The sequence below is a fragment of the Cloeon dipterum genome, chromosome X, assembly GCF_949628265.1.
Source record: "Cloeon dipterum chromosome X, ieCloDipt1.1, whole genome shotgun sequence".
Lineage (NCBI taxonomy): Eukaryota > Metazoa > Arthropoda > Insecta > Ephemeroptera > Baetidae > Cloeon > Cloeon dipterum.
Window position 1 is genome coordinate 19,033,070 of NC_088790.1, and position 23,017 is coordinate 19,056,086.

The following is a 23,017-nucleotide window of genomic DNA, read 5'->3' on the forward strand; positions in this document are numbered from 1 at the left end:
ATAGTATTCTACATTGCGTCATCATTGCATAAGATCATTAATTTCGACCTTTGCTACCGTTCTTATTAAAATTATCACGAACCATACTGAAATGCATGCGCGGGAAGATGTTGCTTTGTAACCTAACGTTAAAACCGAGTCAGCGAAACTGCGATGGAAAGAAAGACAATGGCTTGCGGCCAAGAAAGACTCGCTTGTCTGAGACAAGCGGCAAAATTATTACGCTCCAGGAGCATTTTGCTGGCGGCGGCGGCTGGATTCACAACCATTCCCCGATTATATAATTTCTGGCATAGCATCAGATGAGAAAAAATTAATTCTCTCCAGCTGCTTGTCAAGTTCATCTTTTAGTAATTAATTAAGGCGGTGAATGAAACCGGAGCTGTTGCATATTTTTGCAAGCGAACGAGGGTTTTAGTTCAAAAAACGAGGCTGGCGTTAAGAACGAATTCAAAGTTTATTTTAAATAATTTACAAATAATTGCGAAGCATGATGATAATAGAAGTGCAACTCACTTAACTCTGTAGAGCATTTTGCGCTGCAGACGGTACTGCAATTCTCCTCTTCTGATCATGGTGTGAATCACTTTGTAGATGGTCCTCTCCGCATACTTTTGCTTTGCAAAATCAGCGATTACATTCGCTTCTGACACTTGGCATCCAATCGGGAAACGCTTCTTCAGCTGCTGCTCAATCATTACGATGGTCTCGTGGTCTTCCTGTGTAGTGAATCCTTCCACGCCTGAAAATAAAACAAGAAAAAAGGGGGTTTAAGCGAAATAATTATTCCAACAAAGACATGCAGTGCGAGGCTTAAGATTTTTCCAGAAAAAAATTCTATGCTTGCTTTCCTAAGTAACAAAGGAATATCTCATCAATATTTCTGATCTAAGTAAAAGACTGACAGTTTATTATTATGCAACATTAATTGGCAGAAAAATCATCAATCCACAAGGATGGGGTCTTCTTTACAATTTGCTTTCAAGAAATTGATAGAAGTAGTTCAAATTCAGTTAACAGTGATTATATTAATTGGTGAGATGAAGCGATTCTAATGCTCAGAGTGCTATTTGGTGTAAAAAATATTTTGATGCAAAAAAGTGCATGCACGGGGGTTAAAAGACTTCCAAATGGAAAAAATAGTTTTTTTTAATTAAAAAACCAATTATCTTAATTTAATAAATACAGTGTAGGAAACATGACTGGAGAACAGCTTAAGGAACAGATAGTTGATAATATGGGCTCTGAATTTAAGTTTTAATCTAAGTAGGTTTAGACAGGTTTGAGAGACATCTAACGCGTTTTTATCTTTAAAATTTTGCATCTCGCCCCTGGGAAAATACTTTGTTTGCTCATATTTACTTAGTTTTGTAATTTTCTCAAGGAGAAATTTATCAAATGCACTAACTGATAAAATTTTAACTCTAATGTTACCAAATATAAATAGTATTTTATTGTTTTGACGTCTTAACCTGGAAAAATTATAACAAAGAAAACAAATCGCAAATTATCCTCAGTCATACAAGATTGGTAAATTAATAACTGAAACTTATTTCGTCTTAAATCAATACGATGACTCCGAGATCTGTGTAATGAAACCTAAAAATAACACACTTGACTGTTTTTCAACATATCTGAAATCAGCAACAAAACCTACATTTGCAAGTGAAAACACATTTAAAAAAAACTAATTAAAATAACTTGAGCAGTAAAAGTGAAACTGCGTTTGAGAAAAATTCCTGAGGCGTAACTAAGTTTTGCATTTATATGACGATTTAAGCCAATTTAGACGGATATTAACTGTTCTAGACGCTCCACTTACTTAAAATCACTCAAACATGAGGGTCGAAAGGCTTAACATTTCATGATTTGTGCTCAGATAATTGCACCGCGACGGTTTGAACCTCAGAAAAAAATTGTCATGTCTAAATTGCCCAGTCTTAATGACAAAGCATGGCAGATAAATTTCACAAGATCCTGCCATCGAATTTCAACAGTTTGAAAACATTCAAGGCAGTAACAAGATTATTACATTAATTATTTGTAACTTTGACTACATTAAAGATATTTAGTTAACTACCATGCTTAAAAATTTTAGCTCTAAATAACTTCAGAAAGAAAGTCTTCGATCATCATAAAAATAAACAATTTTTTAAAATCGCAATCCCAGCTAAATTATTTTCAATGGCCTGTATCAAGAGCTAAATTGTAATAAGTTTGTGGAAATTTGGTAAACTGTTCTTTTGGACTAAGCTTATCAGATTACACAATAAATACACGTTAAATAATCTTGTAACACTTAAAATGTCATTACAGTTGGTGGTGGACTACTAATTTATGTAGTCACAGAAATGAGAGATATTTAAGCTTTAAGAGAATCTACTAGTGGCTAACAATCAGAGTCAAAGATGGCACAAGGTAGCTGATTACGTAGCTCAAAATGATTTGATAGCTCAACAGACTGGGAAGCACACTGACCACCGGCGCAGACTCTCCACTATAGTTTGTTTTCGCAATTTTCCAGCGGGTTTAAGGACAATTTGCCTGGCGACTCGATAAAGAGACCTCCGTACGGGGAGACAGATTGTGATCAATGAACTGGACTAACTGGAGCAGCGATTGGTGCAAAGTGGTACCCTTTGTTATCAGGAGAGACTGCTGAGGTGCTCAGCTTGCTTAATTAAACTTTGTTTCCCCTTTTGGATGTGAAGGGTTGAGTTTAAACTGTTCCAATACAGCAGTTGCATAACCTCTTTTTGTTTGAATCCGCCAACAGGTGGCCCCACCGTATACTTTCTTAAAAATGTAATTTTAAGGCACTTCCGCTGCGATTTCAGATTCAGACTCGATCCTGCCACTGTGCATTCTTCACTTGATATGATTTCTTTTGGTTTTCAGCATTTCAAAAAAAGCATATTTAATTCAGAATTCACAGTGGCAGACTTGAGTCTGAAATCATAGCGGAAGGGCCTTAAAAATAAATTTATTAAGTATAGGGTAGGGCCATCTGTTGGTGGCTTCAAGCACTAAGGGTTTATACAACTGGTGTATTAAAACTGCTTCCAAAGTGAAACTATAGAAATTTATTGCCTTGGTATGCAGGGAGCAAGGAGGCCACTTGTGGAGAGGCTCTAAAAATGCACCTGTGTTGGAGTCAGGAAGCGAATAAAAGGATGGCCAAGATTCAACATAGCTCACCAGATAAGTAACAAGGGTAGAGCGGCAATGGGAGCACCTCAACTATTATCATTACAGGCCACCAGAATGACCAGCACCTCGGCTACCCTGATATATATTTGGGGGACTTGTTGAAAAAGCTACTATGATCTTCATTTCTTTCTTGTTTTGTGCATTAGCATGCGTGGAGAAGACAGTATTTTTGTTTCACTTCAGCTTCAAAAATATTTAATTTTCAACGCTTTAGCTGTAGATACTATGATACTAAGCACAACTTCAAAACACATACTAAGCAATGTAGATAGTTTTCAGATCTGCAGAGATGAAATTTACCTGCTAAGCTTCCAGACATGGCAGCATTCAAAGTGGACACCTGGAACAGACGCAGAGCTTCTGCTATATGCGACTCAGTGGCAAAGGGCTGCAGTTGCATCTTGGCCAAAGCTTCAGAAATTCGGACGATGGCCTCAAGTTGTCTGCAAACATATAATACATGAACATAAAGCTTTGCTGATGAGATGAGGTTCCAATTTTACCACTTAGTTTATTTACTGCAAGAAATTTCAGGTTATTATCAAGCAATGAGTGCAGTATTCGGAACAATAGAAATAACAGATTTTTTAAGTCACAGATTACACCAAGGCTTCCGCTTATTTTATAAACAATCTACTGACCATGATTAAAACTAAATTTCTCAGCAGGAAGGGAATTTCAAAAGGCTACCTGACAGTGATGGGGATGCTCATTCTTTTCTCAGTCTCCATCTCATGCTCTTTAGTACCATTTCGCATAACCACATATCGATTCCTCAATTTCTCTCCTGCAGCTTCTGATAGGCGTGGACCGCAGGTGCTGAAGAGGTAAATTTCAATAATCAACTTCATTGTGAGGTTGAGGGTGTATGATGCTTACGTTCTGCAATAGTGAATGAACTTTTTGATGAAATTCAAAGACATCTCTCCGTCAGCAGTCTCAACTTCAGTGTGCCTAGCGTTCATGTGAACACCCATTACGTGTTTCGCTAGAGTCTAGAACAGTTTTAAATGCAGTTAGATTAATTTCAGATTCTAAGCAATTTTAATGAGTATCAAAAGAGCAACTAACACCCATTCATCAGTCTATCAGATCAGGATTCTTTACTATATCAAATAATGACCATCAAAAATTGCCATGAGACAGAGATAATATTTGACGCCCAATCCCAAAATGAACAGCTGGACAGCGCAAAATTTAAACTCTTAATCCTAGCATATTATTAATATAACAATGACATCTATTTTGAGTTTATTCTCTTTAGAAAACAAATTGAGAAGAAATCAAGGTGAAACGTACCATGTCCCTCTGCTGGCTGTGTTCGTCTTTCACAATGAAAATCATGTCAAAACGTGACAAAATTGTGGGCATGAAGTCAATGTTTTCTTCTCCTTTGGTTTCGTCCCAGCGGCCGTAAATTGAATTTGCCGCAGCCAGGACAGAGCACCTTGAGTTCAGCGTTGTCGTGATCCCAGCCTAAACACAAATCACATAGGTGAGCAAAACAGTCCACATAGTAGTCACCATTCAAATGGGGCAGTCTTGTCAGCTGATTTCAAGTCATTTGAACAACACACATTATCTGAATGAAATCCCCAGGTTTTATACTGCGAATGGATTACCTTGGCGATTGAAATGGTCTGCTGCTCCATTGCTTCGTGAATAGCCACGCGATCATCTTCTTTCATTTTGTCAAACTCGTCAATGCAGACGACTCCACCATCAGCGAGAACCATGGCACCTCCTTCCATAACAAAATTGCGCTACAAAAAAAGAATTGGAGATGAAACAATAGCCTTCATCGAAATAATTTCATATTAAATGCAAATTCCCATTTATTTTTAAAATATTCGGCAAGAGAAGTGAACGTAAAAAATTTGCATGGGCTCCAAAGGTTTCTCTACTTCTCTAACTACAAAACATATCTGCTAACACCGAATAATCTAAATATTTCAGGCGGTGCTCTGAGGATTTTGAGTATCACAGCTTTTGCATTCACAATAAGTTGAACGAGTTTATTTGATGAGAACTTGAAGGCAGTGGCTCCTAACAATACTCTATTGCAAAAGTGTGAGAATAAATAATAAAGTGTGATAGTAAATAGTGCCATCAATCTTCAAAGAGGGATTAAAAAATCTACTTCCTAACATAATTGACATGTAATTATAGGGGAAATCCATTCTTTGATGATAAGTATAAATATATTTATAACAGTTAAAATCTAAGATTAACTCTCGTAATAGACATCTAAACTCATATTGGCAGAAAATCATAATATTTGAAGGGTGTTTAAGTTTAAACGTGGATCTTACGTTTTGAGGGTCACGATTGATTGATGCTGTGAGACCAGCAGCAGAAGAGCCTTTCCCAGATGTATACACCCCAATTGGAGCCACCTTTTCAGCGAATTTGAGCAGCTGAGATTTGGCCGTGCCTGGGTCACCAAGCATGAGCACGTTGATATCGCCTCTTCTAGTAAGGCCGTCGTTCATTCGCTTGCGAGAGCCGCCAACCAATAGGCACGCAATGGCCTTTTTCATGTCCTCAGCGCCAAAAATGCTGGGTGCAATGCTCTTGGCAATCCGCTCGTAGACGTTGGGCGCAGCTGCAAGTCTGCGGAAGGAATCCTCCTCCTCACCAGTGATGGGTGGACCGCTGGAGCTCACCCCAGCATCATAAGAATCGGCACTGATTCCCAGCACGCGGATGTAAGGCGCACGCACTCCAACCGTCTGCTTCTCGCCCCTTTGTTCCTGCAAAGAGAGGGAAATCCTAAAATTTAAATGACTGACTACCACGTACAAAAAAGGTTCCAATGAAAAGAAAATCAAAGTCAAAGTTATCAATTTATGTAGTCTTAACCATAAGTCCAAGACCAGACTTAGCATTACAGTTGGATCGCGATAACACAACTCTGGAGTAATGACAGTAGAGCTCTTTTTTCTGTGGCACGATTCATTAATTATACCAATCAACGTCACCATCGTCAAAATATGTTCTTCAATAATACATAACTTGCTCTGAATGGTTTGATTAGCAGCCAGAGCACTAAGAAAGGTGAAGCAATTAATTCATACCTTGCTTCCAATGTTGACTTTTTTAATGCAGAAAATTCCTGTCACGACCACTCTATTTCCAGGAACAACTTTGTCGCACAAATACCTAGAAATTTTGCAAAAATTAATAAAGCCTTCAAATAATCCTTGGTTGCAAAAACTCCGGACAAAGCTTTGAAAAAATTTGTAGGACAATACATGAAGAATTAGGTTCACATTCTTACTTTTCGCAGTACAGCTTCATGTGTCTGGCAACTTCTCCTTGAGGAATAGACTCGGAGAGTTCCTGCAATTTGATGATTTGAAAGTTGACGCAAGTGCAGTTGTCAGGAACGATGAAGAAAGGATCCAAGGGGCACTTGGTAGGACCAGTCTGCTCTCTGAAGATTAAATTTCATTTGTTTGTGGTCAAAGTAAAGCAGTTATGTAGAAAAAATTGATGAATAAACAGCCAAGTGCTAAGAGCAAGTGCCAATTCAGATTTCAAAGCATAATTGAAATGGCAAAGCATATTTTTTTTAAGTGGCACTGGCTGTAATTGAAAAATTAAACTTGAAGAACTTACTGGTTACACTTTCGTGGTAAAATGAAGCCCTCCAGACCAGGCTTCACTGACAGGTTGGGAATGACGCTCTGGCAGCCACGACATTGGATGGACATCTTGGTGGCCTTTGCCCTGATACCCGAAGTTGCGATGACAATGCCAGGAATTTTGACAAGCCGGGAAACATAGTCAGACTGCAAGCCGCGCATGGACGTGACATTCGCATCTGACTGGATTATGACCTGAATGTCCTGGACCTCCTCCTCTCCTTCAGGACGAGGGGCAGTGATTTCTCCAGCCACCTCCTTGGCTGCTTCTTCAAACTGTTTTTTGATCGATTAACAATTTTAAATATAGATTAGTAGACACTAATTACGAGAGGATGGTGTTCTGTTGGTTCCTTATAAAACTTGTCAGCCAGATTTTCATCCATACTAGCCAGGTCCTCCAAATTGACTTCCAGATAGTACTGCCCAATATTGTAATTTCGCTTAAGTCGCTCCCTGTGAAGCAAATAAGGTTGTGTGTGACTCTCCACCAGCAAAGATTTCCTAAATTTATCATACACACCTGTATTTGAGGCACTCTCCATCATCAAATTTGCGGAGAAAATCCTTAATTTTCTGCTTGATGGCCTGCCTGGTTTGCGAAAGTGGTTTATCCTTGTCATCTCGCATGTCTTCCGAGAAGAACACTCCAGCATCGTCAAAACCTTCCATCCTCTGCAATTCATAATTTATATGACGTACATGCACGTAATAATGCAATAATACAAACGACAAACGATACATATGTTGTGGTGTGTTCAATGCTGTTTAATAGGGGTTAGAGACTTTTGCGACCAAATTTTTATATTGTATACATGTATGTAATTAAGAATTTATTGAATGCTTTTCAAAGGCGGCGATGGTCTCTTTAAAATGCCAAACAAATATCGCAACTAAACTACATAAATATGTATTTCTATGTATCATACATAATAATTATGTATTTATTTCTCTTTGCAAACGCCCAATTTTAAAAGTTGCTAAGTCTTAATGCAGTTAAAGATGGATATAAGTGGCTTACCTTGCTAGATTTATCACGAAAGGATCAGAAAAGAAAGTAAACTGTAACTTGAGCGAGATGATCTTGAGAGCTGAGGTGATTAATAAGGAAGCTGAGCGGTGTAAATTTGGCGGGAAGAAAACACAACAGGCATAATGGTGCAGAGAGCGCAAACGCAAACCTGGCGCAGACTCAAGCATAAGTAAGTGGCAAACTTTTGGCGCGAATCAAGCCACGCCCACACGTATTGTGACTTGTGAGATAGGCAATACAAATAATTTACGAAACCAATAATTACTATATAATTCAATGACTTTTTCTTCGTCACGATATAATTTGCTAAAGAATCTTTATGTTAAATAAAATTTTAGTTTCAGGTTGTCATATATTATTATTATTCCAATATTTCCATTCCATTAATATTGTGTGCAATGTATGCATTATAATTATAAAATATATATAAAAAATATGGAAAATAATTAGAACATTGTCCTGGGACTGGGCCAAACCTGGAAATTATATTCAGGAAAAGGTAAACTCGGGACAAAAAGATACTCCCGATGGACACTCTAGAGGGAATCGAAATCTATACCAAGAAATAATGCGTGTTGTCAAGCGTCAGGCAAATTTTGAATATTTAACGAATTTATTTCTCATTATTACAACTTTGCCGCTTTTGAGTGATTCAAGAAACATATGTTCAGAGCAATATAAAGAAGGGAGGCTGCCATTCATACTGTGTAATGCTCTTGCAAGCATTGAACTCTACAGAAGATAGCAGAGAGGGTTCAAAATAACCCGCATTTTTCAAGAAAATACACTGCATCGCGAAAACCCTTTTTTTGCGCTTTTACAGAATATCAGACATTTGTATTGAAGATCATAAGATTAGACATTCTAAATTCGCAGCGTAGTCGAATTTTTCATAACAATTTTTGGTGCTGAATAGGTTTTCAATTAGACGGCTTTAAAATTTTTTAGTTTGTTTAAGGACTCCTTCTGGAAAATCTTGCTTTTGTCGAAATTTCCATTTCATTTTCAAAAACGGGTTTAAAAATAAATAATTGTAATATTTTTATACACTACGTTGCAAACGAATGATTTTCAACTTATAACAACAGAAGTAAAGGCAAACATAGCCATATTTAATAAAAGTAACTCTCGTCATATATTTTTGGAATATGTGGTTGCGGCGCCGTCCTTGAACATTGAGTGTTTCCTTAGATCCTCGATTTTAAATCTGTGAGGGTTGATGTGGTCCAGATGGTGAGGCAGCTTTATTTTCGTGGCCGATTTCGTTTTTATCCCCATCTCCAATCTCCGTGCGTTGGGTCCTTTCATTTTGTCCTACTTCTCCGCCTGCTTCAGCTCGTATTCTTTGATGGCCAAATGACGCAATCTCTCCATCTCAGTTCTCTTGAGTTCGTCCCAACTTGGATCGGATGTTGTGGTTCACAAACTCTAGTTCAGACGCGATTTTCCCGTCTATGAAGAAAACACAGTTTAACAGGACTTGTTTTTTTCCTTTAAAATATACCCTGATGTCAGCCACTTCAGCTTTTTCCCTGAACTCAGGGTCACTCTCCAAGGTCTGAACTTACTGCAAATATCAGTTGTACTCCAGGCCGATGTCCTGAGGATAATATTTAATTTAAATGCAATGAATGGTTGATTATGGAAAAATTATAGTTTTCGCCGCAAAGTTAGTTTTCGCCACCCCTAAATTTATATAGGGTTCTTATGGTAACTGGCGAAATGTGTAACCCGGCAGAAACTGTAACTTTTCCATAATTGAAAATTGACATGAAAAAATAAATTTTACTGCAAGAAGTAGATAGTGCTACACCCACTTCGTAATATTTTGCCTGCAAGAAGTTGATTATGATATCAACAAAATAGATTCAGAGAACTACGCACCCAATCAGCACCCTTAAAATAGGATCCTAGTAAACCGGCTATAAGCAATAAATTTAAAAGCAAATCCACAGCAGTCCACAGTTGTATCCGGTCTATCTTGGTAATTATTATACCTCGACTTGAAAAATTGTCAGAGATACATTTTTGGAGAAATTGAGGCAGCAAATGGCAATTTAAAAGAATAAAATCTGCACTCCAGAGGAAATTTTGGCCACTCCGACCGCAAATATTAGATTTAGAATAAATTAATTTCTTGCATTTTTAGCTCAAGAAATTGGTAAAAATTGATTGGCAAAACCCGTTAAAAACCAGTGGTGACAAACCCGGGTGGTAAGCAAGAAAGGCAGCCCTGACCCATTTTAGAACTGATATTTATCTAAAATGTCGCTCTGAAATTATTGAAAACATTTCCACAAATTTGATTAAATGTTTTGCGACAGTGCACTCATCGATAACAAAATCACTGCTACTTGCAGTAATAGATTACACCCATTTTCGGTTAAAAACCTGGCAATTGAAATATCCACCAATAGTCTGACACATTTTTTGCATAAAGACTTGACTGAAGAATATTTTTTTAATGGTGAGCGTGCCCCGTTCACCTTCCGAAGCATTGATATATAAAATTCATTTTTGGCTTCAAGCTTTTTTAGCCCTGTAAAGTCTTTGGATTTTATTGAACTTACTCTGTGCTGGAAGAAGTTATATAGGGCCCAAGTACTTGTCGAATCGGTCCTCGTACTCAGTCGCCTATTTAAATTGACTTCGTATATAGGTGAAAGGAATTTTGGCATTCAGGTCCAGCCCAACTTTGTTCTCGGAGGTCAATTTGACGTAGACAATCCAATGTCAAACTTCTTGTGCGTCCAAATGATGTACTGTCGCTTCTCAGGTGGCGAACTGTATCCTTCTTGCCCTGCTGGTTGAGGCTTCTTCCCTGTCTCTCCTCTCTCGATCTCGGCGCCGCTCATCGTCTCTGTCTGGACTGCGCCTCTCGCTTGCTCTTTTTGCTTTCTGCAAAAAATAAAAGACGTGTCTGGTATATTAACCTGCAGGGACAGGTTTAAAAGAATGGATCGTCCCTGATCGTGACGCAGGTGTGGAAAATGCATGAAAGTTATTAAATTTGAGAGAGCGGGCTTTACATTTTTAAGCTCCTACGAAGGTTTGTTTTCTTTCTGCACGAAGAATTTATCCAGAATTTTTCATTCCATCAACTGAACGCGATTGGTGATTGGTGAATTCACTTTAAACCTAAAAAAAAGATTAATTTTCGTTCTGATGATGTGATTGTTTGCCGCGGCTAGCCGATCTGCTGAAGTTTGTAAACAGAAACAACGGGTGGGCGTGGCTGGGCGTGGCTAAAGTAGAAACAGGAAATAGACTGGCAGATGGCGTTACTGGGCAGGACGCGCGGAATCAAAGACGTGAATTTGGGGGAAAAGAAGCACCCAGCACCTATTCACAGACTCACACACTCGCAAAAATGTCGCAATAGCAAGACAAGGTTTGCTGCTCTTGCTCAATAGGCGTACAATTTACCTTAAAATTGCACCCGGTGGATGAAATAAATGAGACCTGAAGAAATAAGTGACGAAATTTGAAATTCCTTTTGGTCTACGCGATTAAAAATATAGATGGCACCTTCATTTTCAAAATTATTTTCGCTATTTGATTAAATTTTGTCTAATGAGCAACTTCTGTTTTAAATTGTTCATTTTTTATAATTTAAGGATTTAAGGAAGGATTAAAACAATCTTAATTTCTTTGAGCATATTATATACAAATATATATAATTACAAATTTATTTACAAATATATTTACAAATATAAACAAACTTTGTACATTATTCAGGAGCTATCCAACCTGCGGCGTGATGAGGAGCTCTATGTATACACTAATTTCCTCCGCGCTCGCAGAATCTCCGCGCGCTTCTGCGTCCTCAGGGACTCCATCTCCGCGCGCTTCAGCCTCCTAAGGAGTTCCACCTCCAGCGCGGCCTGCAGTTTCATGTTATTTAGGAGGAACCGGTCTCCCCCGGGGGTCTCGTGAGCTCGCTCAGGGTTGGCGAGCAGCTGTGCCAACGGGCGCAAGCGGATCATGCTGTTAAGCTGTAAACAAAAAAATGGATCTTTATTTTAATTTGAATGATTAAATATTTATGGGGTAATTTTTCGGAGTTCGCATATCAAATTATTATTTTTTTATTCCTAGCAAAGTGAAACAAACTATTCACATCTCCACGCGGACATTTTTTTAAATATAAATTATTATAACCGCCCTGTGAATACTTGTCGAATACATGTCGACAACATTTCGTTGTCATTTTGTGAAACGGTAGAACTCTCCCTTATTGGACCATCCATGGCACAAAAAGTCAAGGATTTCGTTAAAACGTGTTCTTAACAATGTTTAACCCAACAAAGTTTGGTTTATGAATCGCCTATTTGAGAGAGGTGAAAGGAATTCATAAACTATTGTTTATTGTCAGCTTTGAGTTAGGTTTGACAGGGCGCGGCAATTTATGATGGGCTTAGCAGCTTCTCACGCGGGAGGGGTTCTGTACAGCCTTTGTGCTTATTGTTAGAAATATTTTAGGTCTTTGCGAATATTGTAAAAACAAGCTTCCAGTTTCTGGTTTTGCTGGAAATTTCCAGTCTTTCTGAGAGCATCAAGTAAAATTTACTGTCGCACGCCAGGTAAATATATAAAAAAACGCGCTGCTAACTAGGAAATTTTTACAACAAAACCCGCGTTTTCTTTTTTGTTACGCAGAGGCTAATATTTTGGATATTTTGTGACGGAAAATTCTTTTAGTAATTATGAAATTTTTTCCTAATACGTGTTGGCAGATGGTTTGCCTGTTTGTTTGAGTTGAGGCACTTGGGCAACAGAAAAAAAACTCTTCGCTCGTGAGGGCTGACAAATACTTTTTACGGGTCATCTCGCCGGTGTGCCTCCACATGTCAGCGACGCGGGGCAGGGCCGCCGAATGGGTGCAGTCGGCCCTGCCGGCGCGCCTTCTCCTATCACGAGGTCAGAGCCTTTTCTTCTGTGGCCAAAGTAGACTTTAAAGGGTGCAGGGTGGACAAGAAGGGAAAATGCCCAGTTACTATACCATACCAGTTTATTGTAGTTAGCGGCGACAGTACACAGCGTGGCTACCCAGAGGGACGAGCGGGGGAGCGAGAGTGTTACCCTCTTGCTCGTGTGCCGTCAGGAGAGCGAATGCCTGGGTGCGAGCGGGTCGTGTGCTCACGAGGGGGAGGCGCTTGCGTTGCCTTTATTGATACCTGAGTCTCTCCCTCCGCTCTCCCCTGTGGGCGCCCGAAAGTTAACGTAAATTACATATCGGTGCTGAACAATTATTAATGCGATCGTAATATCGTCAGGTAAAACCCTGACAAGGGTAGTTGATATCCGACTCAGATAAATGCAATTGTGTCGGGTGGTTCGCAAAGAAGCGTCGTGAATGCTTAGTTTCGCGTGTGAAACATTTTTTCAGGCGCAGACTGTAAAATTAAATGTTGAATTTAAGCGGAGAGGGCGTCAAAGAGGCCTGAAAGACGCAAAATTCAAATTTTGGAGCCCTATGGGCGGGAGGTTGCGTCCGAGCACGGTACCCACCAGGGTCAGCGGCAGGATGACAAACAGGCAGATGCAGGTCACAGCCACCATGGTGCCAAACTGAATGGCGTGGTAGTAAAAGGTGATGAAGTTGATGAGGACAGCGGTTCCGCACACCGTCGCCGGCAGCAGGAAGGCCATCGGACAGCAATCCACACCTTGCTCCAGGCGTACAGGTCGCAGCGTGAACAAAGATGGCCGTGCTCATCAGCAGAGAGCCTCGTCTGCGGGGGAAAAAGGCGGTGTTTTAATTATTATCTCATTATTGATTGCGCCGTATAATTACTCGGTGTAGAGCTCTCTCAGAATGGCGAAGATTATGACGCAGAAGGAAACCGTGACGACCTGATGGCCCGTTCCTGTCAGGGCTGCGAGGCGGTCCTGAACACATCACCGTGAACCTGCTTCCAAACGTACTCGTCGCCGAAATCCAAAATCGCGATCCTGTCGTAAAAAAGCTGATTAGTTTGATTGAGTGCGTGTCATTCAACGCTCACCATTTCTTCATCTTTGCTGTATCTTGCGTAGTCTTTCCTCAGCGTTCTCACCAGGCCAACAAGGGAATGACCATCATGAAACTGTTGAAAATACTGAGCCAGTGGATCTGAAATTTGAAGGACAAAAGAATTAAAATATCGATCATACTTGTCAGTTGCCTTTTTATCTAGAGATAATTTTTCGCTGCTAAATTCAACCATATATTTTCTGCCAACTTTTACAGAATGCGCAAGAATTCCACAAATTTCAGGGTTGCAAAAAAAACGAATTAACAAAAAAATAAGTAAAGAGGTTTTTTTAATTTTTAACAGTTTTGCACAACCTCAGTTTTCAATAATTTTCTAATTATAGGTAAAGCCAGGGTTTGAAACTGAATGCAGGTTGGATAATCTGAAAACACGAGGAAAGATAACTTTTAAACAAAGCAACACAATACCTGGGATATAAATACTTATCTGATTGTTCTTTGCTGCAAGCTAGATATATCCTAATTCAATTCTGAAAAATTAAGTTTTTTGTTAAACATAGTCATCAGTAATTATATAAAGATTAGAAACGTTAAGAAAATAATTTTTTCTTAACGTTATAGAAATAAAATAGTTTTTTACACAGGGCCACACTGTCAATGGATTTATAAATTTATTGATTTTAATATGTAGCAAAAATGTTTATTTAGGTTCTTGAGTTCAATAAAAATATTTTGGGGGACTTGTTGAAAAAGCTTTTATGAGATCTTTGTTTCTTTTTTCTTTCTTGTATTGTCCATTAGCATTAGCATACACAGAGAAGGCAATATTATTATAGAGAAGGCAATATGTTAGTGGTTAGTTTAGTGACTCGAATTGCTCAAATTGCTCAACGGGCTGGGAGGCGCACCGGCGCCGACTCGCTACTTGCTGGTTTGCACCTTTCCAGCATGCGAGATTTGGCTTCACGCGACGAATGTCTAGCGTTTCAATGCAGTCCTCGGTGCGGAGGCAAGTGGCCCTTGAGTGGGCTGGGTCCCTGTGCGGCCTGGTGCACCCATGTTATCCGTTCGCGGTGTTATTGGGACTCGGGTTTCAGCATTCGTGCTAGTGCAGTGCGCGCCCTTCCCGGTCCTCGGACAGGGATAAAAAGCAAAAAAATCACTCCTTCAATTGTGGGCCAATTTTATGCTTAAAAAATATTTTTTCTCTCCTTTTACAACAACATAATGTGAAATTTATTTATTTAATTATTTGAGGTCTACTCTGCAAGTAAATATATCTATTTTTACTTCCAAAGTGAATCATGGTTGGAAACACTATAAATATCTAAATTGAAATTATTAAACTCCCAATAAAATAATTTTTCTTATATTAATACTCTATATATGTAGAGCATCAGCAAGATCATTTCTTGGGATATGCAGCAACGAAACAAATACAGCATGGAATCCATACAAAGCGGAAGACTTGGATCTCTCAAAGAACAACGTTAAACCCTTTTTCTTCCGTTATTTTACTATTTACGAGTTTACATCTAGCTGCTTTCACTCAGTTCACAAAAACTACGGAAAGACGAGGAGGCCAAAGCAAATTGAGAAGTTCAAAATCGACTCGAGGGGCATATTGACGTCGTCTAAGTATGAGAATATTTATTTTAATTAAATCCCGTTGTCATTAAAGCGATTTAAGATACACAGCCAGTCGCTGGAATTATTGTCTCGGCGAGGCAGACGTGAAGGGGAAACCAAAAACAGTGGCCATGTATTGTGATCCAAGTGAATTCGTCGTCTCCTTTGACGAAGCCTACACACAAAGCGTGTTGGCTGGAATCGGAGCAGCCTTTACTCTTTTTACCCTTGTTATTCACGTCGCGGTCAAAGACCTTCGACAGGGTATCAAGGGGCTTAGCCTGATCGCCCACTGCGCTTGTATGCTGGGTGCCTATCTTACAATGGCCTTCCGCCCATTGGCCTGGGCTGACGATGGAAATACCTGCACCATCTTAGGTAATTAAGTAAATTGTGCGACACAGGACACTGCGACAAAAGAATTATTCAAACGCGGGTAGATGGAGGTCCCTGACAAAATAACACGAGGGGATGAGGGGGCTAGCTCGTAGAAAAGATATTTCGTTTGAAAAGACTACAATATGACCAGTAGAGACAGTGAAACATCTCGAATTATAAATTTGTTCGACAGGCTCAGAAAATATTGCTGCACAAAGGGCCCATTAACACCCACCAAACTCGATACTGCTTTTTTGTCAGATGAGATCATTGGCTGTATCGTTGATTTTATTTTAAACGCGGAGTCCGCACAATTGCATAGTTTAGTTGGCTTTGTATAGCAGTAGAGCCCTCATATTTTTACCCGCTTTTTCTACCTGAAGGATGGAACTATCCCCTTCACAATAAAGCAAGAGCGTGTTGCAGGAATATTGACGCTCTGGGACACCCTGCGAGTACAGTGTGATCATAATTTTTTTTACCATCTGGGAGCATAAAGGTGCATGTTGTGCAGCCTTAATTATTTCTAAATAAAATCGAAAAGAGGATGCGAAACCTTGTCAACCCCGTAGCTCACCCTTCCTGAGATTTAACATTTTCTCACAAATATTTACAAGCTCAAAAATTTCCTCCTTTGTCATGAAAAGCTTATTATCAAAGGGTAAATTCGGCTATTTCCAATTCGAAAATTAATATGAATTCCCTTGTACCATTCTCGAGGCTGTAACTTCTGCCCTTGTCCTCTTATATTGTTCTCTATTAGCTGACCATTCTGATTTTATTCGAGTAGAGCCATTCGTTCTAATTAAATTTATAAAATCAAAGTCAAATGTTTCAATCTGTACCGCCAGCTGCTATGACTCATCAAAAGTTTGTTACCTATATGAACAAAATTTGAAGTTTTTAGTGGAATAATTGGTCATTGGAAATGATCTATTGCACTCATAGGCAAATTCATTGGTAAATGGAGAATGATTACAATATTTCAATATTCTCTCCCCTACTTTCCTGTACTTGATTTAGGTATTGCTAGAGTATTTTTTATATTTTCACTTGTTAAAGCCTTCTGAAAATATGAGAGAACTCGCGAGCGCTGCTATAGTTGTTGAGAGTACATAAATATTTTAGGGGTAGAGCATCGCTTTTCGTGCAAGGAGGGTACAAAAGTAAAACTCGCTTCACACGTGAGCATTGAAGCCGAGCGCACCTGTGATTGCAAGGGTTCTTGTCATAATACCCCATACCCCCATTGGGACTGCGATAGCTCACGAGATGTGTTCATCTTGATCGTTGCATAATATGAGTTAGCAAAAACTTTGAGTCACATTATATCAATTCAATCAAGAATGTTAGGTCCTGATCCCACAAATTTTGGCTGCTGATCTTTGTTTTAATTAAAGCTATGCGAATGTCTCAAAAATATTTATCTTTTCAGGAGTTTTCACACATTTCTTCCTACTCTCTGCTTTTTATTGGCTCAACGTGAGGGCAATTATAATTTACGCAACTTTCAGGTAAATTAATGCTTCTCAAAAATACAGCACTGAAGCACCACAAACGAATTTTGGACCCCAATAAAATGATAAAAATATTTTAAGGTTTAAATAAATCGGTTTGGATGGAGAAAATGATAGTTATGACATTTGTGCTCCCTTCCTGTTATTTTAATGCTAGATTTAACCATATTGGATTCGCTGATAAAATTAATTGGCTTTTTGGGGGCTGATTTTTTGCAGTCAGAAAATATGTAGTTTTCTTTTTGTAATCATTTCAAAGTAAGTAAAACTTCACTGGCATTAATTTTCAAATCTTGCTCAACAAAATACAAAATTATTTGTTTATCAATGGTTACGTTGATTTACTGAAAAATATTTTTTATGAATAATAATTACTATGATAAATATTGGAAAGATATTAAGCCCAGAGATCAACTTAAATCCCTGAATAAGAGCTACCTACGAATTTTTCAGATCATGGAACTCGATGCTGAGTGGCCTGTCTCTCTCAACAAGCAGTTTTCCGCTGTACGCGTTATATGCTCTGGGGGTGCCTGCACTTGTTTCAGGTTTCATGGCGTGGGTGCAGTTCGCGTCCGAGGACGACCTTCCATACTGGATCGTGTGGCCAGATTTGGACGAAGCTGCCTGCTGGTTTAGATGTGTGTACATCAGCCAAAAAGATCACCCTGAAAATAAAGAAAGTTTTAATTTTTTTGCAGCGCCTGTGGGTCGTGCAGTTTATTCTTCGCTGCCTATGGGAATTGTTTTGACTTTGAACATTATTATGTTCGAAAAGTGCGACCACTCGAGGTTGTTTTCATGTTGAATATAATTAAAACCAGGCTTCATCCTCGTTGTCAAATTAAAGAGAAATTCGTCTTCTTTATTTCTCGACCAGTTTCGACGTCACCAAGTACGTCCTAATCATGAGTTACAATTACAATCAAATAACAAACAAAAAGGTTCCCTACCACCTGTGAGATGTGCGTGTTATTTAACAAAGGGGTGGCTTAGAATTTGTTACATTTGGTCTTTGGAGCTTGCCTCAAGTGCCTCATGAATAGGTGGGTGTTTTTAAAAATTGTATGGAATTTATATGATTTTAGATGTGACATTATTGTATTGTTTGTTATTTGATTGTAATTGTAACTCATGATTAGGACGTACTTGGTGACGTCGAAACTGGTCGAGAAATAAAGAAGACGAATTTCTCTTTAATTTGACAACGAGGATGAAGCCTGGTTTTAATTATATTCAACATTATTATGTTCGTTATAACTCTGGCTAAAATAATTTCATTTAGAAAAGAAAACGCGAGTATTCTTAAGACGGAGAACAGCGCGAACACGGCTAAAGAATCTTTGAAATTTGATATGGAAAGGTAATAAGTTATCACTGAGTTTTTTTTAAATATTTACTGTTTAACTATCTCACCAGGGAATAAATTATTCATTTTATATTGCTAATGACTAACAGAGAGCTTAAAATATATAATGATTTAACATAACCATATAAAATATGAAAGCATGAATCTCACTTAATTGAAATTAGATGGTAATAAATTTAAATTTTACAGATATAATGAGGTGGTTGGTAATTCCGCTGTTATTTTAATTGTCATTCGTATATTATTCTAACCGTTTTTCGTCTCCTTGATATTGAATTCTCGATTTTTCATTCATCCCTATCCTCAAGCACACAACCCTTTGTAATCAGAGCTCTCATAAATCAGAACATATTTTCCTTCATATGCTACCTAATTTCAAATAAATCGTTTTCAACATTTTTAGGCTGAAGCTCTTTGCGAAACTCTCCCTTTTGATGGGTCTCACATACATTTCGGAATTCGTTTCTTGGGTGAATTATTTATTTGCGTACTACTGGTATGCATCTAATATAGCTATCGCTTTGAGGGCCGTACTCGTTTTTATCGTTTTCTGCTGCAAGAGAAAGGTATAAGCTTAAAATGCTGCACTTTTGGTTTCTAAACTTTAGGAAAATCCACAGGTGTGGATCTCCATGAAACAGCAGTACCCCGTTGTTAAAACTATTCACAGCAGAATCTTAAGATTCTCTGCCGCAATGAAGTTGCTGTGTTGCCAAAGACGGCAATTTGAGTCCTCAAAACTGAAAGAAAATGAAAGTGCAACGCAGTCAACTGGAGGCAGTGGAGAGAAACCATCGGATGAAAATTTTGAAATAATGTAATCTAAATATTTTCGCCTAATTCATACTTGAAAAATTCAATTATTTTTTAATTTAGATTTTGTTGTACAATAGGTCCCGCAGGTTGGTGTTTAAAATGTTCAAATTTTGTTGTTAATTTAATAAAAAAAAATCTATCAAATGGGTGCAATATTGAAAAGTTATTTATTGATTTTCACTTTCTCTCTTTCTAGAACGTAAAATTAAAAAGGTCTTGAAAGCACTTTATCAGTATAAAATGAATAATTAATACCAAAACTTTATCCTCGTTTATACCAGAGATACATCATTGAAACTCGACACATATGTTTCAGTTAATCCAGATTTTTGTACAACATTAAACATTATTAATTTTAACTATTAATCTAATGAAATAGGGTTTGATTAGATTCTCCAAAACTGGTCGAGTGTTAATTAAATATCTCTGCAAATCAACGAGGATGAAGGTTTGTTTATCATTTACTGCTAAATAATGCAACAAAAATCGAGCGATTTCTTTTTAAAGAGTCCTGAATGTATGCAAGCCTCAATTTTATGTTGTGCAGAGTGATGATCCAAGAGAAATTTGATCTGACAGATAGAAAAGACATCCAGCAGTTAAAAATTTGAGCCTCCATTATCAGTATACGCAGCTTGACTAGAATAATATATGTATATTCAGAATCAAAATTTTGGAAATCTTCTCAGCAACTTGAAAAGACCTAAAATGGAGCAGTTCATTCCATTTTTTTTTCAAATCATCCGTATTTAATCTATGGTTTTTATTTATCTATTTAGAAACAAAAGTCACCACAAATATAATCACTTGTTTTAAAAAAATTCGACTTTCAGCGCCCAACTATCCGCTTTCTCTACCTCAGTGAGTTGACCTCTCTAGCTCATGGTAAAGATAACAGCAAACGTCGCGATCGCCTCTTTAGCCAACTCGCCGGTAGGTTGTTTACCAACTCATTTCCAATTGTCCGTATAATTTTGTTAGTCCTGCAACTATCTTTGCGCATAACTTACATTTTTGCATTTCCTATCGTATGGTTTCTCAGTTCTAATTTGTTCCCTCTATCAGAATTAGCTTTGTTAGCGTTAATTAGAGACTAACATATCTGACAAAAAGATCTAAATCAATGCAATCACTCATTTTTTTCCTCTTTTTATCCCTGTCCGAGGACCGGGAAGGGCACGCACTGCACTAGCACGAATGCTTAAACCCGGGTCCCAATAACACCGCGAACGGATAACATGGGCGCACCAGGCCGCACAGGGACCCAGCCCACTCAAGGGACACTTGCCTCCGCACCGAGGACTGCATTGAAACGCTAGACATTCATCCCGTGAAGCCAAATCACGCATGTTGGAAAATGGAAAGGTGCAAAGCAGCAAGTAGCGAGTCGGCGCCGGTGCGCCTCCCAGCCCGTTGAGCAATTTGAGCATTTTCGAGTCACTAAACTAACCATTTTTTGCCATCTCTGACATTTGGGTAGCCAGTATTAGATCTCCCAACTGCTCAAATACCTCCCATTGCTTTGACACTCCTGAGAATGCCTTAACAATGCGAGCCAAATTCATGTTATTGAATTTATTGAAAGTTAAATTGGGGGTGAGAGCACCATCAGGCAGAGGTCTCTCTGATGTTGAGGCCATGAATCTCTTCAAAAGTAGTTGAGATTTCGCGCATAACCTATCCAGTCTTCCTTTTTACTGGCTCAACGGGAAGAGTAATCATAAATACGCAACTTTGCCGAAAATATTTTTGATATTTTTTACGAATTTGTTAACCAACCACAATGCATTATATATACCTGTCCTGGTACGTATTTGGTTTTGGGACAAACAGACCATTTTTCACAGATTTTTTCATCATATAAAACAGCGATTTACAATTAAAAATTTTCTATCGGTCAGTCCATCCTGTTTTTCTAAAGGGATGATCGATATGAAAAAATAAACACACAAGCAATTTGGGGGTGTACTGCTGCATATATTATGTTCAAATTGTCCCTTGAATTTATTCCAGCCCGTTAGCTCACTTTGTAAAAGCATTTTTAGGAGTGTCAAAGCAATGGGAGTAGAGGTCTAAGCGAGCCGAGCCGAGCCGCTTCTTTCGCTCAAATTTTGAGCCAGCCACAGCCGCCAGTTTTTGCGGCTTTATGGACAAATGTCTGATATTTCAATTTAAGACCTCGGTGCGGGGAGGCTTGGTTCTTTGGACCCAGTGAGCTCATAACCCACGGGAAGTGCTGTGCAGAGGTTCTAAAAAAGTAAAAACTTAAGAGAAAAAAATTCAGGGTGTGCAGTTCATGCGACTTAGTTTAGTAGCAGAGGGAATGATGTCGATAAAGAAAAACACTGTGTGTTTCAAGTACTCGTGTATTCACTTTCGACGCGTGCATAGAACTCTAACATGTATAGTGCTAATTGCCGGCACCTTATCGAATCACACGCGTTAGCTATTGTTGGCGTCAGCTCGAACAATGGTCGGCGAACGCCGCGAACGGAAGTTGGTGTGGGGGGAGTTCGCGATATCAGACACGCGCGCCATTGAGCACCAGCACCACATTATTTATGTTAACAGGGCAGGAGTGACTATAAAATATGAATGAGCTAACTGCTGCAGAGGAAAATAAAAAAAAATTAATAAAATCAACAATTTCTATAGTGCTGGCGAATAAGTTTTACGATGGATTAAGCAAGTTGGTGCTCAGCGAGGATGAGTTAAAGGAAAATGGATACCCGAGGCCAGGCAGGTTACCCGGCATGGCTACAATCAGCGAAGACATCCGGTACTATATATTTACCTTGGACCTCCTAAGCAAGGAGATAGAAGATGCCAAATATATGTCACAAAAGCTACCGTTCGCCAGATAATAAATTTGAGTGCTTAATTCATACCAAAAAATGCACTACAGGTAGTAAATAATATCTCACGATTTTTCAAGGTTAATCGTTTAATCTTGTTGATCCTTCTGGCGTAGAAAGGTACCTATGCTGCAGCAAGGATAAACACGACAGGACAGGGTGTACAGCAGCAAATCATGTCTCAAAAAATCCGCACATTGACCACAATAGTGGTTTTGTGTCAACCGAACAGGGCAGTGGTGCCCACACAAAGTGTATGCTCTTGATTGTGAGATGTGCTGGACTGAGGATCGATGCATTAGAGTGTACAAAAGTTACAGTACTAGATGAAAACGGAAAAGTAGTATATGAGACTTTGGTGAAGCCAGTATCACCAATTGTACACTATGCGACAGAGTAAGTGCATTAGTTAAGTGTGCTTTTCAATTAGTTAGACAAAATTGCTTTTGCTGCAGGTTCAGCGGGATCGATGCCAAGATATTAAACGATGGGCCTACTGTCAGCCTCAAACAAGTCCAAACAGACTTATTGAGCATTTTCCACGAAGACTCTATCCTTATTGGCCACAGTCTTAACAACGATCTGA

At 38.7% G+C, this 23,017-nt stretch overlaps 3 protein-coding genes across 5 annotated transcripts in view; 1 reads left to right on the plus strand and 2 right to left on the minus strand.

Annotated features, from left to right (window-relative positions):
* Nucleotides 1-438: 438 nt before the first annotated feature.
* On the minus strand, nt 439-8,018 carry Mcm5 (Minichromosome maintenance 5). Its single transcript, XM_065492629.1, has 13 exons — nt 7,879-8,018; nt 7,381-7,532; nt 7,187-7,313; nt 6,832-7,133; nt 6,491-6,646; nt 6,288-6,372; nt 5,523-5,963; nt 4,833-4,973; nt 4,510-4,686; nt 4,090-4,205; nt 3,901-4,029; nt 3,511-3,653; nt 439-742 (listed from the first exon to the last, which is right to left on the minus strand). Exons 2-13 carry the CDS (start codon nt 7,527-7,529, stop codon nt 513-515), a joined length of 2,196 nt encoding a protein of 731 aa, XP_065348701.1. The 5' UTR covers nt 7,530-7,532; nt 7,879-8,018; the 3' UTR covers nt 439-512.
* A 447-nt stretch (nt 8,019-8,465) lies between these two features.
* Nucleotides 8,466-23,017, minus strand: part of LOC135945163 (uncharacterized) — a 65,532-nt gene continuing 50,980 nt past the window's right edge. The window contains exons 4-10 of one of the 3 annotated variants that reach the window (XR_010575409.1): nt 13,899-14,397; nt 13,688-13,845; nt 13,402-13,625; nt 10,920-11,885; nt 10,461-10,788; nt 9,395-9,490; nt 8,466-9,342 (exon numbers count right to left, since the gene is read on the minus strand). Coding sequence is in view for 2 of the 3 variants with exons in the window: in XM_065492632.1 (XP_065348704.1) it covers nt 11,661-11,885; nt 13,402-13,542 (366 nt within the window). In the remaining variant the exon portion in view is untranslated. Of the gene's footprint in view, nt 9,343-9,394; nt 9,491-10,460; nt 10,789-10,919; nt 11,886-13,401; nt 13,626-13,687; nt 13,846-13,898; nt 15,254-17,833; nt 17,975-23,017 lie in introns of those variants that run through there. The other 2 variants (XM_065492632.1, XM_065492633.1) reach the window with 2 other exon arrangements.
* On the plus strand, nt 15,213-19,742 carry LOC135945372 (G-protein coupled receptor Mth2-like; the record flags this gene model as incomplete). The annotated part of the gene is made up of 8 exons (XM_065493006.1): nt 15,213-15,505; nt 15,558-15,874; nt 17,310-17,388; nt 17,845-18,032; nt 18,093-18,151; nt 18,633-18,754; nt 19,164-19,326; nt 19,381-19,742. Coding segments are annotated over 8 exons (1,422 nt in total), but the record flags the coding sequence as incomplete, so codon positions are not given.